Raw genomic sequence first — 16,443 nt, forward strand, 5'->3', positions numbered from 1 at the left:
TTAATATGCTAGTGGGAGAAAATACAAAATCTGCAATTCTGTTGCAGTTCTCCTGATTAAAACATTCTTTTCCCACTGATCTGCAAAGTACAAAAGTTTGAGGACCACTGTTCTAAAACCTCATAACACTGTGGACCCTTCCACTGATATGATTGTATGAAGTTTCATTTATTCAATAACAACTATTAAGCCCTGTCTCCAGCACTCTTCCAGGTGTTGGAGGTGTGATGAAATCCTCTGAGAGGTGAGCACACTGTAACAAAAGGCTTGTATGTTTTCACCAGTTTATCCCGTGTCATCATTTGCCAATTAAAGCTCATTAAACACCCCGGAGTCCGGGTTCCTGGCAGGCTCTCCCATATGCCGGGGGGAGGGGGGGCAGTCTTCCACCCTCTGGGTCTTAATTTCTTTATCTGTAAACCCAGGGGCATGTGACTGTGATTCATTCCAGGGGACCTGAGCCTACTTAAGGGAAGGGAAATAGCTACTCCAAGCTCTGGACGGTAGACCAAAAACTGGATTTAAAGAAACATATGTCACTGATGGTCTTCGCTTAGACAGGTATAATGAAGGAAGGAACCTCTTGCTCCCCTGTGGGACTTGCCTGGGGACCTAGTCTAGGACATATTTATACCATCAAGAGATGGCTCTGAGCTGGGTTTCTACAAAAGAATGAGAGCCACATCCCACATGAAAAACGACTCTTGGGGCTTTGTACCCCATCAGCAACAAGAAGAGCAGGGGTGCAGGCTGCTGAAAGTTAGCAATTCACAAGTTAGCGCCCATGGCTTTGCCAAATGCAATGGTATGTATCTCTCTGACTTTTCTGACTTGCTTCTTCTCTTTTCTGACTTCTTTCAACAAATGCACATTTCTTAATATAATGTCACAATGGAAGCCAAATAGACCTTGACTTTTTACACCTGAATTTATAAAACACTTAGAGATTCTAAGATTTTTATTTTACTAAAGGACCTCATAATTTGAAAACTGTACAGATTCTAAATACTGAGTTCCAAGACACCAAACGCACTGCATGGTGGCCCCACTGAAAGGCCCCTCCAGGCTGAAAAGCCTATGACCCCACAGGGCAACAAGGTGCCCACCATGTTTCTAAATCAGTGTCACCTGGCAAGTTTCGAATACACAATTCTGAGACCCTTCCGTTCAACGTCCCAGTCAGTGGCCAAAGATGGAGCCCTGGGCAGGACGGCAAGAAGTAGGTGGCCAAAGGTCGGGGTGGTGGGGGAAGGGCGGGAGGCAGATCCCACCATGTGCAAACACGATGGAGGACAAATCCACTGGATTTCCCAAGGCTCTCTTAGGGCAGCGGACCCCTCTCGGGCTCTGCCGGCAGACTGCACGCGGCTGCCTGGAAGCCACCTTGACACCTGCGCCAGTTCTGTAAAGGGGGGAGGTGGGCTTGAGCATGTTCCCAAAGCCTTTATTCAAAAGGCGAATTCCCTTCTGGGGGACGCCAGGTTAGGAGACTCTGCGAGTGGACCACGACCTGCGCCAGTTCTGTAAAGGGGGGAGGTGGGCTTGAGCATGTTCCCAAAGCCTTTATTCAAAAGGCGAATTCCCTTCTGGGGGACGCCAGGTTAGGAGACTCTGCGAGTGGACCACGAAAGTTGGGTTTAATACGTTTCCTTCCTCAACCCACAGCCACTGAGCCCCAGTCCCCTTACCTGTGGTCTGCGCCCTTCAGCTCCACCCTCCTGTGCCGGGGACCCGAGGAAGAAGCCACTCCTGAGCCCGCAGCGCCCCTCCCCAGTCCCAGCCGGCTCGCCCGCGCCGACAGCGTGGACCGGGAGAGACGTGCGCCAGGTGCGCTCCAGCGCGGGACGCCAACTTCCCCAAGAAGTGCACGGGGTCTCGGGGCCGCGCTCAGGTGCACGCAGCACAGACAATGCTGAACAAAGCCCGCAACCCTGAACAATGGCCCCACGGCCTCCGAACTCCGGAAGGGGGCGGCTGGGGGCGTCGGGCGTCCCCTCTCCTGGGAGCGCGGATAACTCACTAGCGCCCCTTCTGAGGCCGCTAGTAGGGCCGGGGCGCGGAGACAGCTCGGGGCTCTGACTCGGTCGGATGAGCGCGGCGAGGAGCGCAAGCGGACAGCGGGCGCCAGGCTGCTCTGCGGGCCCGAGGGGCTGGGCGCTGGCCAGGGGGCGCTGCAGGCCCGCGGGAGGTGCGCCCGAGGCGGGAGCCAGGTGGCTCACCTGTAGCCCCGCGGGCGGTGGCGGCGCGGGCAGCCCGCCGGGGTTGGAGGCGTTCGCCCACGGAGGTGCACCGGGCCCGCAATGGCTCTCGCGTTTTTAAGGGGTTGGCCGAGGTCGGCAAATAAAAGAAGGTGCGTACTTCTGCACTGGTTTCCGACCTCTGAGCCACGCAGCAGGGGGCGCTGTGCCATCCTCCGCCAACTCCGCGGGATTTATGCTCCGGCCCTTGTGAAAAAGTTTACTTTGGCATCGTTTCCATTTGTCATGGCAACTGCCGTTTACCTATTGTCCCATTACAGCGATGGGGCAGTAATACTCGGGCCTTGCTCAAGTCTTGACGATATTTGATTTTTTTAAAAACTCCACAAAAGCGAAATACCACAATGCCTGAAAATGCCTTGTGCAAACTAAGCACTCAATCAACTTTGGCTATTTCGGCATTATCTCCAGTTCTCATACTTCATCAAGAAAGTCATTGCCAAACGTGTGCTCAATACAGAAAAAGAAAATGCCAATAAGCAAGTTGAAAAATCACACCTATTCCACCACCTAGGGATAGTCACTGTTAACATTATAGTGTATGTTCTTCCAGTGTCGTTCTACGTACATAATTCATTTTTAGTTCATCCCATACAAACTGTAGCATAACCAGCTTTTCCATTTTTCTTGATCATCTTTTTAGCCACTACTTAATGTTCTTATGTACATAACCTATCTGCTAATTATTGAACATTAAATTAACTGTTAATCATACAACTAGGTATTTGTGCTTTTGCCCCATTACTTCCTTGGAGTAAATTGGAAGAAGGTAAATTTGTAGACTATATAGAATATATGCAATTTCAAGCTTTTGATACCTATTATCAAACTGCCCTGCAGGAAGACTGACTTGGTTTCCTCTTTTCCCTGCCCCTCCCCCATTGTTCTTGTAAATATCAATCTGATAGATTAGTAACAATTTTCTTGTTTGTACACCTTTTCTAAAAAAAATTCTAAAAACTTTGCATTTCCATCTGTGGCTCTCAGTTGGTTTCTAATCTTCCCCGCATTCCAGTGACAATAAATAGCCCCTGGAAAGGGAAACATTGCAGACTTCACTGAAGAGTCAAGAGGACTCATTTTTCACCTCATTTATTCCTCCCAGTAACATTTAGGAGCACCCTCATGTACAAGCAGAGCTGCATAAGTAATACAGGAGCACCTATGCAGGGGAACTTCAGGTCTAATGTTTGGCTGGGAGGGGTGGTCTCTGCTCTAGATGGGCATTGTTTCATATGTAATGCCAGTCACAGAGATGATTTTAAATGTTCTAGCAGCCACATTTGAAAGTGTAAAGAAACAGGTGAACATAATTTTTATATTAACCCAGTAGGTCCGAAATACTACCTCAATATGTAATCAATATATTTTTTACACTGTCTTTGAAATGGTTACATTTTACATTTACAGCACATCTCAATTCAGACTAGTCATGTTTTAAGTGTCCAAGAGCCACATGTAGTGAGTGGCCTGTGCCCCTCTAGACAGAGCAGAGATTTGAGAAGGGCAGACCAAGTCATGGTAAAAGCGGAGATGTCACAGATGAGAGCCCTCTCTCCCTGACCTGTTAATAATTGGTTGCTGACATTTGCACCTTTGCCTCATGAGGTTTACCTTAGAGAAGCTAAATTTCAATTCTGCATGCTCTTGAGAGTTTAATGTCTTTAACTGGAACTGTGTCACATTTTCTTTCCATGATTTAAGAAGTAAAATATAATTACTGGTGGAGCTACCCATTGCTTCAAGCTCCTGCACATCAGAGAAGTATAATCAGTCTGTCCCAGATGCCTATCGAGTCTTTCCCTATATAGTGTGCATGCAGGGAGGCTGGAAAGGCAGGTGGGCCAGGATCTGGAGAGTGTGATGGGGGGAATAGCAGGGTGGTGGCTTTTTATAGAGTGAAGCTGGGCACAGCTGCTTGTGTTATCCATGGTAACTCCTTCTTTGTGAAAATTTGTGGAAATTAAAAGATATTGTCACCACAAAGGACTATCGTCCCAAACGGCTTGTGAGCCCCTTGCTTCCAAGGACTTGCCTTATTCTTCTTTGCAGCCCAGTGCCTGGTAACTCTATATATAGTCGGTGCCCTTTTAAAATGTGAATTAACTAATAAATTGCCCAGTACAGCATGTCTCAGTTTTAAACACACAAGGCATGAAGACAACTTTGAATCCCATGCAGCAAATGGAGACTTCAGCACCCAGTGATATGCACCAGGAGACATCAGCCAGTGTTGTGGAATGAGCATTGTTTTGGAGCTGAGATCTGGGGGCACCATCCAGCTATCCTACTACTGGCTTTGTGACAGAGAAAAGATGGCAAATTTTTGACTGCTGAGTTTCCTGACCCAAAAAGGTCAAGATCAATGGGTATGATGGACTCCAAACCTAGGGAAGCTCAATTCAAATTCCTCCTAACCAGTCCCCCAAATGATGAAACCAAGGTGAAGGGCACATGAAAAGACCAGAGATGGATGCATGAGAAAGCCGCACAAGTTGTGGATTTCCCCAGAACCCCCTGAGCAGCCACTAACCAGAACCCTCTTGTTGAGAAATGAAAGACAGTAATAATGCATATTAAATAGCAAAAAAAAAAAACTTGTCACAGAGGAAATAGGGCCTGATTCTGAAGTGCTTGCTCCACAGGTAGTAAGTTATATCTTGGCAAAAATTGGAGCTAAGGATGAAAGAGAACCAAGCAGGACATGAAGAGAAATACTGGCATCGCAGTGCTAAGGAGCTTTCAGGTTTAGGGCAGGCACCAAAGATCCAAAGGCCAGAAGCACACATCTGCGTGAGACAGTGAGAATTTCAAGGTTTTGCTGGATTTGCTTTTGGGGAATGTGACGCTGTCCAGCTTAATCAAGTTAACACAAAAGGTCTACAAAGACTTGGGTAACGTGGTCATTCTATCAACATCCAGAACTAGCAGCACTCTACTTCAAACTGCCAATACTTCCAAACTTCTACCTTTAGTTCTCCCCCACGTATGTATGCTCTAACATTGGTATTCGTTGAATGCATTTTGAGAGGAACCTGGGTTTACCCTGGGAGAGGCAGGGTGGGCTTCAGTCTGATCTGTAATGAGCCTCGCAGTTCCTCTCCCTTCCTGGGGGCTCCTACCACAGGGGGTGGGCGCCTCCTCATCAGAAGGTGGTCACCACAAGGCTTTCAAAACAGCCTCTCAAGGCAAAGGGAGAGCACAGAAAATGGCTGAGGCTGGGCAGGTGAAGCCTTAAGGGAAGCCAGCTTCATGCTATCTGCTACTACAGCGATTCAAGAACCTTTCTAGGATGTTAGTAGTGCCCACACCAGAACTCGAACATTCAGGGCAACGGAAAAGTGTTATTAGTGCTCATCTGAGGACCCCTCTGCATGTCTCACCCTGGGCAGGTGGGGAGTTTTCTACTGAATCTGATTCTGGGAACAAAATCATTCTGCAGATCTCAACTGCATGTTTGGGACCACCGGCTGCCCTCCAATTCCTTTTATTTGGAAAAACAAAGCCAACGAAAACCATCCTTGAGAATCTTAAGGCAGCACTGGTTGGGTGCACGTGTGACTACAGAACCACCCACACCAGTAGTGGGCCGGTCACTCCGTGGCTAGCCCCCAAGAGCCCAATCCACCAATCCAGGCAGCTGTGCTGGTGCTGAGCCCACTAGTCACACTGCTTTGGGCTGGCAGCCTCCCAGTAGCGAGCTTCACCATTCCATTCCTCTCCTGGAATTTGGCCGCCTAGGGCTCTGCTGAGGGTCCTCACATGATGGTTTCTGGACCATTCACAGTTTAGCAAAAGAGCTCAAGTTCAGAATATTAAAATCATCCTGATTCACTATCTTGAGCTCTTAACATGAGCCCCAGCAAAAGAATTCTACCAAAAGTAAAGGCCTCATTACAACTTTACCTGCCCTTCCAGGCCAACCCTTGTTCACTGCTTCATCTGTGATAGACATCTTTCCTGGCAAAATGGATCATTTTCCTATTTACATGGCCTCTGCCAAGGAATAAACTGGTACTGTGGTCTCAGTTCTAATATGAGCTCTTACCTATGAACTAGATGTTTTGAGAACCTGAAGACTGGGATTGGCAGGTGATGGACCCCACATGGTCCCCACATGGCCCTACTGAACAAACCTCAATTGTCAGGCACAGAGCTGGAGCTCAATAGGTATTTTTTGAATAACTGTTACAGCAGGGAACTTCTTAAATCTACTCATAAGTTAAGACCTGGTGAGTATGGGAATACATCAGATCAATTCAGGAGACATTTAACCCACATCTCTGTATTTGTCTTTTCTGGGGAACAAGACAAATAGTTGAACAACTGAATTAATCTCCATTTAATTAAAACCGTATTCAAATTTCAAGTACCATATAAAACCTTGTAATCTGATAACTTTAAATTTGATTTTTCATTTTCTTTGGCTTGTTTTTCTAAGTTTCCTTAGTAAAAAAGGCTAATTTTGTGATTCCACAGCTTTCATTTTCACTTTGGTTGGAACTGAACAGTGATGAACAAGCATTCAGTGCCATCAGTATGTACAAATTTGAAAAGGAAGTTGTAACATGCTGGCCGAAAGAACACAAAGGAGATGTGGTTGAGAGGTGAAAGGATTTTATTGGGCAAAGCAGCATATATGTTTATCTATAGAAGCACATAAGTGAACTTTTTATATGAGAAAAAATCTAGCTGACACATTACCAGTAAAAAAACAAAAACAGAAAACACAACCCACCAAAAAAAAATTGGGTTGGTGTTACCATCACCTTAGTTTGTCATGGTCTGATACTTAAAGTATGGCACAATCCCCCAACAGAAACTTACAGATGGGCAGGAAAGTCAGCTGGCCCACAATTCTGCACGTGAGTTTAGGAGAATTTAATGTTACTCCATGTGCTTAAAAAAATAGACACTCTTAGATTTTCAATGTGAATTGTTAAAAAACTGTATTTGTGCTTCAGAAAATTTTGGATTTGGAAGGGCATTATGGATGGCAGAGGCAGAAGAAAAAAGTGCCTTCCTCAGTCAGGCTGGTGGACTGGCTGAGAGCCCAAGAACAGATTCCATGTCCAAAGGCCAAAGGAAAAGTCCTCTAATGGACAGAAAGAAGCTGATGACCTTGGACTGGGTAGGAGAAGCAAAACAGAGGCCAAAATACCACCAAATCAATCAACTTTTATTACGTGGCAGAAGCAGGCAGATGTGACAGAGAGCAGGGCATGTTTTATTCTAAGGTATTCCAAGCACACAGAAAAGTCCAAACCATGAAACTCATGTATTCACCAACTAGATTTGTCCAGTAGTAACAAGAAGCCATATTTTCTTTAGTACCTGTAAGTTATTAAAAAGTGTGCATATATATATAGCCGAAAATCCCCATGGATCCCTTCCTGGTAATACCATGACTTGATACGAATCTTCCAAGCAAACTTATTTATCTGGGAGAAAGAACTTACAGGAAAAAAAAAAAACTACCCACCCTAATAGAAGGGTGGCAAGCAAGTGGAAATGGAAGCATAAAAGGCCATTAAAGAAAAAATTTCCCAAAAACAGAGACACAAGATGCTGTACTTTGTCTCCTAAGTCTAGCCTTCATGGTTGCCTTTCTTGTAGGTGTTATCTCACAGAGACTGTTTCTGAAAAGAGAAAAATCAACTATTATTATGTCTTATATAAAGATTCAATCACTATGGTTCTTAATTTCTATCTCAAGTGCAAGTAAACCAAATGTTCACTTTTAACTGAAATTACACATTCAAGTCAGATCTATCAGTTAAAAATATTCAGCACCACAACGCTATATGTTAATTATAACTGTACTCTTTGAATACAAAACATAGCTCTTAGTATTCTCCTTGAAATATAAAAAATATTTTGTATTAACTTGTGTGCTGAAAGTACTTATCACTTCTGATCAACAGAGTAGTTTTATGTTTTCACCACAGCACTCCTAGTTTAGCAATTTCAAAATTGTTAAACTTCTCCAGAGATGATGACACATTTCAATTTTAAACATGTTTTCTCTATCTCTAGGAAGAATAAAGGAATAACCAACTATATTTTCACTGCAATGACGTATGCTTAAGCAACCATGTATGTGATTGTTCTAATTATATAACCCCTTATTTTATGCCCTTCAGAATTGATCTACTCTGAAAAGATACTGTAACATAGAGCACATGGGAGGTAAGCAGCAAGGGGCAGCTGTGAACTCAGTTTAGAGCAATAAGACATAGTTCCCAGTGTACATGATTTTGTGCAGGCATTTTACCACTCTGAGCCCCAGCTTCCTCATCCATAAAGTGGAGTCCTTCTTCTCAAGGTTATTGTGAAGATTAAGTATGTGACTAGATGTAAATGTGCATTTTAAATAAGGGACTACCCAAAACAAAAGGTATTGTACTGGATTCAAGTGTTGACAAAATACGTATTTAGTCCCACAGTGGGCCAAGAGTCAGTTCAACTACTATGCTTTAAAATCAAATTTTTAAAAGTAATGTCTTCAATCTGTCTAGAAACAACAGGAAATACAGGTTTCATCTTGTGTTAGCTTTATCCTTACCGTCTATCAGTATCCCTAGGGAAAAAGCGTATCACACAGATAAAGACAAAAATCATACAGGTTGATCAAAAATATGATCAAGCAGACCAAAAATATGATTATGTTAAGCAAAAATATGATGATTTGGCACTAGGTCTAAATTCTACAAGTTCATGTCATTGCATGTTCCTTAATCTATGCAATTATAAAGTTATTGTTAAACTCAAGATTTTAAACTCAAGTACACAAAACAGCAGTATTGAAACTGAATGTATTAGAAAGGACTAAAAGTTGTAATTGCAACTTTTTAAGTCAGCATTTATTAAAAAGCAAAATTTGTAAAGGAAGTAAATCCCCAAAACCAAAACTGATTTTGCATTAATGGTATTTGGCTTAGAACCTAGCTGTACTTTGTTAGAAACCGAAATAAAACAACTGTCCATTACTACAGGGAGGGTTATGTTTGAGCCCAGTAGGCCCCTACCTGAGAGCTGCCATACCCACAGACACACACAGAGAAGTCTACCTTGTGAGCTATTTGCCAATGGTCTGACAGACTGCGTTTTAGCCAATAAGAGTATGTAATTAAGTAAATCAAAGATCATTTGCCTTGGGCTGAAATTATACCAACAATGTAAGGACAAATTTCATTGTGATCAGAAATTCTAACTGGTCATTCATCATAAAGTAATTTCTGAGGACTGCCTTACAACAAATCATCCTGGACAAAAAAGCAGAGGAATGGTTGACCATGCACCGAGATTATCTTTAACGACTAGAATCCCCAAAACAGACAAAATCCCCACCACAGTATGTTCTACTTTGAAATGAAATATACTGTCAGTGCAGCCCATTTTCCATTCTTGGCCCTTTAGAACCTCTTCACAGAAACTGCTAAACATTTTTATAGCAATGCCCACAGGTGCAAGTTAATTTCACATCTGACGCAGCGAATCTGAGGCAAAGCTTTAACCTCACAGCCATTTTTACAAGTCCTTCCACATACCAATAACATGAGCATGTTCAGAATTGAACAGCAAGGAAAAGTGGTTGCAGCCTGAACACCCCGGGCTCAGTCCCACTAGCAGAGTCAGAGGAAGACTACCAAATAAAACAGAAGGAGACTGCAAAAACATCACAACCAGATCACCAGGACCCAAAATAAAGGGACAGCCTCAGAGCATGTTTCACTCCATGAGTTCTACCCTGATAACATGCACAGAGACTTGCTACTGACCGTGTTAGAGAAAATGCAAAAACATCAAATTTAACTTACTTAACTCTACAACAATTTTTTCATTTCAATAAATTTCTCTTGATTGGTTGGATTGCTTAAGAGGAAGAGAAGAATCTGTTCATGTTTTTCAATCTATGGGTGAGAAAGAAAGAGTATTATTTCACATCTAAAAATGTTGGGAGTATAATTTCACCTGAAGGAAATTTTACCCACTTTTTCCTGTAACTCTGTGCAGCAGCAATTCATCTTGCATGTCTTTCCTAAAAGCAAATACAAAAAGCAGTAGATACATTATACTGTAAATAACAACAATAAAACAAAGCCCTTGGAGTCTCAACAGACATTTGGCTCTCAAGCATGGGTTCCAACTGCAAAGGACTTGATTAACTTCTCCACTGGACTTTAACGTGCTCTATCACTGTGTCCTGAGTTTATCAAATCAATGCCCTCATCTCCAAGATTTTAGGTCTTTTGCCTGTCATATATAGGGTATCTCTCTTTGGTTGAGGGCAGGTCTGCCAAATAATCATCATATGAAATACCAGGAAGAGCCAATCTCAAAAATGAGTTCTCACTTCAGTCAAAATCAAAAGTAAATTGGAAGTAACTTTTAATGCTTGGCATTTCTAAAGCTCCTATCACCAATTCTATCAACAATGTTGCCGAGCCTGCTAAGGGAAATCTAGATGGGGGTCCTGCTCCCACCCAGGCGGTTCCTCTGAGGTGGCAACATGAATCAGCACCCTGCCACTGGATTCCCGGAGGAGGAAGAGGGACTGACCCCGCAGAGACCAAGGAAGATCATGGCACCCAGTTTGGCTACATATCTGTTCTTAAGTATACTTATATCTGATACTAATTAAACTTGAAAAACAATACCTTTATTTAAACCACTCTGGTTTTTAGATGTGACGCTTTTTGCCAGACCACACATCACCAGCTTCTCAGCTACACTGACAGTACCGTTCTCAGAACGTGTCTCAACCGACACTGTATGGACATTCTTGATAATTCCTTTTACACAAAGCATTACATTCTGATTCAACATAAGGTTTTTTAGTAGCTCTATTACTAATAGAGAATTGCTTCCATTCAATTCTATTAGTCCTGGGGAAAAAAGGTGAATATTAGAGTTAATCTTCAATTCCCTTAAAGATACAATTTAGATAAATTATCTAAGAATAATAAGCTAAAGGCTGACTTAGGTTATCTGGGTTTAAGTATGCTTTGATATAGTACTGCTGTTGCATAAAAAAAAACTTATTCTGTAATTAATTCATTGATTCTATTACATGTAATGAGCACTAATCTAGATCTGAAGGGTACAAAACAGATGTGTCATGGACATATATCCTAACGCAAAGAAGCAAACAATAATACAGATAATTTTCCAGCTCTCTCACTGAATCAAAACCAAAGCTGACCAAGAGGCAGGCAGTCTGTGTGCTGGTATCTGCTGGAATCTCTGGGTAAAGAAATCAGGAAAAAACAGCTACTTCACCATTTTCATTCACTTCATTCAAATTCCAACTGAAGAGCTTTATATATGCAGCTACATATGCACACAGAGTAAGGTAGTCAAAAATGGTGTCATCTGAATGTCTTCAATCTCTGAGGAGCAATGTGCCAGAGTAGAAAAGACCCTCAGGTAAGAGGTCACATGGACCCAGTTCACACCCTGGCCCTGCTACTTACTAGCTTTGCGACCCAGGGCAAAATAGAATCTAAATTTAGGCTCTGAAACTAATCTGTAAAACAAAGATGGACTAACTGAAAATAATTTTTGTGATAATGAAGTAAAGAAAACAGGATATAAAATTTCTTTGTAAACACTGCTAATATTTAGAAAGTTGGACAGTTACTTGAAATACCCATTTAATTCAGACTCAGAGCTATAAAACAAATAAAAAATTGCACAGACATCCCAACTGGAAAAGTGACTTAACTGCCTACCTTCGAGGGAACATTTAATAATTTGGAAAGGAAGCTGCAGGTGGCTGGTGGAAATTGGCTGCACTCTGGAAAGAGGCAGATTTTCAATGTTTCCATAATCTGCATAGAGCACTTTCACATGAGCATCTGATATCCCCAGAACAATGGCACGATACCAGAAATCATCACCTGAAAATGTCACAGAATCTCCGGTAAGAAGTCACATTCCACAGCTCCTCCCTCCCTTAAGATGGTTATTCACAGTTAAGTTACATCTCTATCACTTAAAAACTCAAACCAAGATTTCTGGTTAGAGTCCAGATTAAATACAAGCATCAACTCTATTCCTTCCAGATCCTACTAAAAAGAAGAAATTATAAGATTAAAATGAGAAAGGTATAAAACCACAAAGATAGAGAACAAAAGAGAAGGCAGTAAAATTTTGGAAGCTGGAAAGCAGATGTGTGAATGGAAATGATTTAGCAGAGCTCAACCATAGCTGGGAGCAGGGAAGCAAAGAGCATCTCACTTTGCACCTCAAATCCCCAAATCCCAAGGCTTAATTATTGGTGCTACCCACTCAAACGTGAAGAGTAAAGATGGAGCTGAAAATGAGGACTGGGTAAAGGAAGCAGAATTATTTCTCAAGACATCTGAAAAGACATTAGTTTATAAACATTTAAACACAATACTTATTTTTAAAGTTGCTAAAGAGAATGATCAGTTTTATATTAGTAAGTGTTAATAAAGCTTACAATGCCCTTCCCCTTTCTAGGCAATTGCACCTACCCAAGGGCAGACAACTAGAGGCTCCTTCTCCAGAGGGTGAAGCAGGCCAGACTATGGACGACTAGGAACACACAGGCAGAGCAGAGGAGGAAGTTAACCAGAAACACTGTCGGGCAAGCTGCACACTCCAGGCAGGAGACCGCCATCCCAGCCCTCCCACATGAAGGCGCTTCAAGATTCCAGGATGAGGAGTCCCCAGCAAGAGGACGGAGCCGGACCACCCTACACTGAGGCCACCAGGGGAACAAGCTCTGTCCACACACAAAGAAACTTCCAGTTAACTTCTTGAGGCCCCACCGAGGTGAACAGCAAAGGAGCACCAGACATTTGTAGAAAGCCTTCAACATGAAAGAGAAAACCAAAACAAATATAACTTAAGGAAGCAGAGAGAAAACAATGACAACTGCAAGAATGATATTAACATTCTCAGAGAAATGACCTTCCATCCTTGGACCAAGAACAGCACTGAGAACACACTCTTCACAAGAAAGCTCTTGAAAACTAAATATGTGGTACCTGATACGAGATACTCAAAACTGAGGAAATCTCTTTAAAAACTGAACGAGAAAGATGGAGAAAAGAGGAAATTAAAAAAGCAGAGAAGACTTCAAGCCCAGCATTACAATACATGGAGTTCCAAAAAGAACAGAAAATGACAGAAGGGAATAATAAAATCCAGGAAAATTTCTTGAAACTGAAGCTCATGAATTTCTGGATTATTGCCTACCCTAGGGTCCATCTTTACTCTTATGTTTGAATGGGTAGCACCAATTATTAAGCCTTGGGATTTGGGGATTTGATGTGCAAATTGAGGTGCTGCTTTGCTTCCCCACCACCTACCCAAGCACAATGGTGAAAAGAAAACCAACATTAAGTCACATCATAAATTTCAAAACATGAGACAAAGAGATTACTCAAAGTCCACAAGGAAAAAAAAGTATGTACAAAGTTTGGACAATCCAAACAATGTCTATTTCTTGACCAGCAACACCAACGACTAAAAGACAACAGATGTAATGCCTTCAAAATTAAGGGAGAGATGATTTCCAACCTGGAATTCTCTGTGGAGGCAAGCCATCAATTTACTACGAGGGTAGAATAAAGACTTTTTTAAACATAGGAGGTAACAAAGAATTTATGTACCTTATATGCACCTCTTTTCAGCTTCTGGAGAATGGGGATATACCCAAATATTTAGAGCATATCCGAAGTGAAAGGATCCAGAAAACAAGTGAGATGAGGGAAAGGAGAAATCTAGACTAGGGTGAGGGGGGAGAAAAATCCAAGAAACAAAGGGAGGTGGAGTGGAAACCCTTCCCAGCATGATGGTGAAGGACAGATTCGAGCATGACAGAGCAGGTCATTCAGACAAGCAGTCTAGACAGAAGCAGGTCAGAAGGCTGAAGATGCCTCCAATATGCTACAGGTTGATAAATACATGAAGTGTTCACTGAGAGGAGCCACACTACTGTAGAGAACTGGAGATAATTAGTGAAGATACGGAGAACAAACATTACCAACAACAAAAAAGGCTGCAGAAGAGAGATATGCAAGAACAGTATCTTACCGGGCTATGCTGTGAATGGTGTTTATGCAATCCTAACAAAAGTAACGAGAACATTTATCTAACTAAAAACTATGCCTTATTTCTATTGAGAAGAAAGGGTGGGAAAGTGTAGATTCATTTGTCATATGAAAGAAAAATAAAAATGTAATACATTTTTAAACTGTAAATCTAAATTGAAAAATTAACACTATTTGGGCACAGACCAAAGCATTTTAAATTCATTGTTGGCAGGGGGATGATGAAACTGGCCTGCTCACAAACTTTGACACATATGGGCATTTTTCTCCAAGATGCCTCTCGAAGCAAAAGCTTCGAGAACTTACGAGGCAAACATACATCCAGTGATTCACAAATCCAAGCCCCCAAATTCATCCTAAAGTATTTATAGTTACCAAAATTTCTGCTCAATATACACTACAAGTGTTATTTATGTTAGCAAAAGAAATCTGTTAATTGCAATGTTAAACAATAGGATAATGATTAAAGTACACCAATTTGATGAGTCTGAAATGAGATAAAATTCTAAGGCATTTTATTCCTTTTGTACTATATTCACAGAGTTCTTTAAATTATTTGCAAATATAAAGTATAATTAGAAGTTATTTAGAACTACTGACATTTGTACGTATCTACCTATATTCTTGTCTCAAAATAATTGACGACTATGGAACAAAAAAGCTCTGAGCCCAACTTATTAAACCTGTCACCTTGCTTTTCTTAATTTCTCTAACCAAATGAAATATGCATCTAAAGTATTAAAATCCACATATCTCATGTGAGAGAGGACAAAATATTTTCCTTTTTAATATTTTACCTAAAAGAATCTTACTTGTGTACTTGGCACAGCATGCGTCTCCAACTCTTGGTCTATACGACGATTGACTTTTCTGAGCATTGCAATATTCTAACAATTCAGATGTCAATATCCACAGTTTTTCCTTATTTGCTAAAATACATAAAAAGCAATCTTTTGTGAAGAAATTGTCAGTGCTGTTTAAATGTATACAAAAAAATAACAAACCTAATCACTCAAAAGAACCTGTGTTGATTAAAATGTACATTTATGTTTAAAAAATAAAAGCACTACTGGGAACTTTGTGCAGAAGGGATGCAATACTAGGAGGAAGCAGGAGGAGTGGGCTTCTCTGGTGGGCTGACTTCTTGATGGGGTAGTTACACTTGTGTGTTCCCTCAGGAAAACCCAAGAAAACCTATGACGGCTGCATTTTTACAGCTGTTCATTGTACTTCTCACAGTAAGTTTGTTATAGCTAATTACTTTCCACTATATGGATTAAAGAGGGTTCTTTGTAATATTGAAGTTTATTGGTATCACCACAGTTCTTGGTTTGACTACCTGAAATAAAAGTCCATTTATTCAATAATACCCATTCTCCTTAAAGTTTTCCAAAAAATAGAAGAGGAGGGAATACTCCCAAACTCATTCTATGAAGCCAGCATCACCCTAATACCAAAACCAGGCAAAGACCCCACCAAAAAAGAAAACTACAGACCAATATCCCTGATGAACGTAGATGCAAAAATACTCAACAAAATATTAGCAAAAACCAAATTCAAAAATACATGAAAAGGATCATACACCATGACCAAGTGGGATTCACCCCAGGGATGCAAGGATGGTACACATTCGAAAATCCATCAACATCATCCACCACATAAATGAAAAGAAGGACAAAAACCACATGATCATCTCCATAGATGCTGAAAAAGCATTCGACAAGATTCAACATCCATTCATGATAAAAACTCTCAGCAAAATGGGCACAGAGGGCAAGTACCTCAACATAATAAAGGCCATATATGATAATCCCACAGCCAACATCATACTGAACAGGAAGAAGTTGAAAGCTTTTCCTCTGAGATCGGGCACAAGACAGGGATGCCCACTCTCCCCACTGTTATTCAACATAGTACTGGAGGTCCTAGCCACGGCAATAAGACAAAACAAAGAAATACAAGGAATCCAGATTGGTAGAGAAGTTAAACTGTCACTATTTGTGGATGACATGATATTGTACATAAAAATCCCTAAAGACTCCACCCTAAAACTACTAGAACTGATATAGGAATTCAACAAAGTTGCAGGATACAAAATT

At 41.6% G+C, this 16,443-nt stretch overlaps 1 protein-coding gene across 4 annotated transcripts in view; it reads right to left on the reverse strand.

Annotated features, from left to right (window-relative positions):
- Window positions 1-6,848: 6,848 nt before the first annotated feature.
- The window catches only part of TDRD1 (tudor domain containing 1), a 49,317-nt gene continuing 39,722 nt past the window's right edge, over window positions 6,849-16,443 (reverse strand). For all 4 annotated transcript variants that reach the window (XM_073240382.1, XM_073240379.1, XM_073240380.1 and 1 more), the window contains 6 exons: window positions 15,157-15,273; window positions 11,993-12,160; window positions 10,919-11,146; window positions 10,253-10,299; window positions 10,079-10,171; window positions 6,849-7,897 (listed from right to left, as the gene is read on the reverse strand). In XM_073240382.1, the coding sequence (XP_073096483.1) occupies window positions 10,085-10,171; window positions 10,253-10,299; window positions 10,919-11,146; window positions 11,993-12,160; window positions 15,157-15,273 (647 nt within the window). In that variant the 3' untranslated portion in view covers window positions 6,849-7,897; window positions 10,079-10,084. The remainder of the gene's footprint in view (window positions 7,898-10,078; window positions 10,172-10,252; window positions 10,300-10,918; window positions 11,147-11,992; window positions 12,161-15,156; window positions 15,274-16,443) is intronic.

This window comes from Manis javanica, chromosome 7 (genome assembly GCF_040802235.1).
Source record: "Manis javanica isolate MJ-LG chromosome 7, MJ_LKY, whole genome shotgun sequence".
In the NCBI taxonomy this organism is placed as follows: domain Eukaryota; kingdom Metazoa; phylum Chordata; class Mammalia; order Pholidota; family Manidae; genus Manis; species Manis javanica.